The 3,268-nt window shown below is 52.8% G+C and overlaps 1 protein-coding gene across 1 annotated transcript; it reads right to left on the bottom strand.

Annotated features, from left to right (window-relative positions):
• Window positions 1-1,851: 1,851 nt before the first annotated feature.
• Window positions 1,852-2,831, bottom strand: LOC123130629 (photosynthetic NDH subunit of lumenal location 2, chloroplastic). The gene is made up of 2 exons (XM_044550467.1): window positions 2,172-2,831; window positions 1,852-2,069 (listed from the first exon to the last, which is right to left on the bottom strand). Exons 1-2 carry the CDS (start codon window positions 2,721-2,723, stop codon window positions 1,971-1,973), a joined length of 651 nt encoding a protein of 216 aa, XP_044406402.1. The 5' UTR covers window positions 2,724-2,831; the 3' UTR covers window positions 1,852-1,970.
• Between the last annotated feature and the right edge of the window lie 437 nt (window positions 2,832-3,268).

Below are 3,268 nucleotides of genomic sequence, written 5' to 3' on the forward strand. Positions count from 1 at the left end.
GCGGTGCCACGGCGGCACAATGGAACGAGAGCTGCACGTGTCTGCTAGAGGAGAAGCATGCTTGCCCGAGAAGGAATGATACGGAGGACAGGTGCGTGGGAAGCGATGATGGTCGCATAACCAACACTGACCAACTTTATGTCAGACGAGCGATTATCGAGGCACTGTGGGAAAGTGGGGGCGTCCCGTGCCCCGTTATGCGCCACACATCGAGCATGGCCCACAAGCGGTTGGGGCCCACGTCTCTTCGCCCCCTCTCCCGGGGGCTATGATCGGGCCTTTCGGACTAGGGGTACCCAGGCCCGTCTGCCTGCGGCCCATCGCGTGGCACCATCAGAAGGCCCGGCGCAGCCAAGCTTCAAGGCTTCATGAGCAAGACCCCTCGCGAGGGCCCCGCCTCATCAGGCGAACGTCAGCAAGGGTCGTCAAGAGCTCCCGAGGGCCTCGTGCAGGGCGTCCTCCCAAAGCTTCCTACCAAGGCTCCTCGCGGGGCAGATATCTCTAGGCTCACCAAGCCCGCCTCGCGCTGCACGTGGGTGACGCAAGCCATGACGAGCGGTGCAAAGAACCGTACCAGAAGGTGCGGATAAGGATGCTTTCCTCTTTCGTGCTAAGGAGGCAGGGACAGCGTGCAGGTTCCTGAAGAAATCCCCAAAGGTTGCCACTTTGGTGCAAGAAGACCAGGACAGCGGGCTCGCCAGGACGGACTTCATCACCGAGCCCACCACCGCGTCATGGCAGGAAGCTTTGGCAGGCGAAGACCACATTTAGTCAGGATAGGATGTACTTCTTTCCTCCTTCAAAATTGGCCGTTGGCAACACTGCCTGCCTAGAGATTTTGGGGGAAGAGGACCGAAGCCAGTATAAGTATAGGCTAGATGCCACCATAGAGAGGGTCGAATCTTGAGCCCTCCCGAGGCAGCTCATCTTCCTTGTACACTCATATTCATCCTCCCTCGCGAGGCAATCTACCACAAAACAGAAGTAGGGTCTTACACCGCAAGGTGGCCTGAACCTGGGTAAACTGTTGTGTTTGTTGTTCGTCTTCCTTTTCGCTCAAGCACGCCGTAGGGCCGTCGAGAGGCAGTGGGCAGAGAACTAGAGTTTGGTGTGGTTTTTCAAGCACACCCCAGTGTTCGAACCTTTCTTGGGTCGCCGGAGCCCAGATTCCGACAATATTTTCTTTGGATGTGTCTTGGCCAAGATGGCCTGATGTTGCATTAGGTCCTAGATGGGGGTATCCTAGGAACCAAATTTCTTTGCAGAGCTCCATGTGCTTACCTTTGGGCTCCAGGGCCAAAACAAACATTTATTCTGGTTGGGGTTTGCTACTCTGTGTTGGGCTTTGTGGACAACCAAGAATAAATTTATCATTGAGCATCTCTTCTTTAACAAGCCCACTGACTGTCTATTTAAAATGTGTATGTTCTTGCAGCAGTGGAGATCATTGACTAGGGTTGCCGATTGGGATGCTCTCAAGGTGCTGATCGAGAAAGTTCGAGCTTCTGCCGTCTCCCCCTCTCCGCAAAATCCTGATGGTCGGGCTCATTCCTAAATGCCCTTCTCGTTCCTGTTAGTTTGTTGCTTTTTTGGCGTGCGTGCCGTGCCTGTGTTAGTCTGCGTGCCGAGGTTGTTGGCCTTGATGCTATGGTTTACTGTTTCGTTGGTTGCCTGCTCTGTTTCGTACCCTGCCTAATGGCTTTATCTATAAAGTTGGACCTATGCTTTTTCTTTAAAAAAAAATCCTGTATAGAATGGGAAGCAACCAGGAAAGCGTCATTGCCATGAGGAACTACCTCCCACTTTAATGGAGTTATTAGGGACCGAAAGGCGCATCTAGTATATGCATAATTGTTGAAGCAATATGGCAATTCATATCATCATATTTATGGTATATCAGTAAATATTGACACATGACGGAAGGCGTCGACGGGAATACATTCCTAGACCTACGAACACAGTATATACGATCATCCAAGGAACTCTGCCACGTCATCCAGCGACTTCAGGGTCTTCTCATAGTAGAGGTACGACTCGTACACCTTGGGAGTCCGCACAAACCGGTCGAACTGCACGGCAACTTCATCAGAATGAAATACAGTATCTATCCAGAAAATTAACAAATAAACTGTTGCGCAGAAGTTCAACGTCAAGAAAAAAAAGGTTCTAACCTCGGTCATATTGTCGACGAGCTCGTTAGCGACGAGGACGTACTCGGGGCGGCGCGGCTCGGGGACACCGGCCATGGCGGTGGTGAGGTCGAGGTCGAGGTACTTGGACTTGAGCCGCACGTAGAACAGTACGTACTTCCACGACATGGTCTCCAGAATTGGCCGAAGCGTCCGCATTCCCTCCGCCGTTTGCCGGATGCGCGCCGCGGCCTCCTCCGTGGTCAGCCCGGGCTCGAAGAACCTCTCTCTGACGTAGGACCTCGTGCCCCACCTCGGCACGGTTCCCGGGGGCGCCGGTGCCCGCAACGCGGCCGCCTCCGCGGCCATGGCTGGGGGCGGCGCCGCGGGTCGCCGGGCAGAAAGTGCCGCCGTTGCGACCATTGCCGTTGACGCGGCGACTGCGAGCCGGCGCGTGGAGGACTGCGTCAAGTGGGCGCGCTTGTCGGCGCCATCCGGAGACGACGGCGGGCGACGGTTCGACGGGGACGGAGAAGCCGAGGACGATGTGGTAGTGCTGGAGCACAGGATGAGGTGCTTGACAAGGGTGGCCATTGCGGGCGAAGCTCAGTTAGTGGGGTGGAGTATGTCCGAACGAGGGTGAGGTTCTGTTGGTGTGTCCAGGTCCAGGAGATTATTTTCTTGAGGTTGGAGGAAAGGGTGTGGCTGTGTGAGTCGAATGGTAGGGATAATATCTACTTTGTTTTCTATAGGGCCGTTGAGAGCGACCTGAATTTTTGGGACATGGTGCCATGTGAGATGAAATCTCGACAGTTCATGCATGCTGTGAGATTAGCACTTAATATAGTGATTAAATGAATACATGAACGTCATAGTAGGTAATTCAGCAAATATGTGTATATTAGTTCGTAGCTGGGCATCTTAAATGAATTGGATAGTACGACCAAACCTTTACTCATTAACTTCTCTTTGTTGCTGGGTTGGGGAGAGGCAGCATCTTGATGTGACCATTTAAGATGGCTGGTGTGAAATGCCGGTGAGGTCTAACGTGATTATGATGAAATTTTACTTTTGTTATGTTAGAGTGTTTTAATTTGATGCATGTTTTCTTTTCTGTGACACGCATTGTTAGTATTCAC

Source organism: Triticum aestivum, chromosome 6A, assembly GCF_018294505.1.
Source record: "Triticum aestivum cultivar Chinese Spring chromosome 6A, IWGSC CS RefSeq v2.1, whole genome shotgun sequence".
Lineage (NCBI taxonomy): Eukaryota > Viridiplantae > Streptophyta > Magnoliopsida > Poales > Poaceae > Triticum > Triticum aestivum.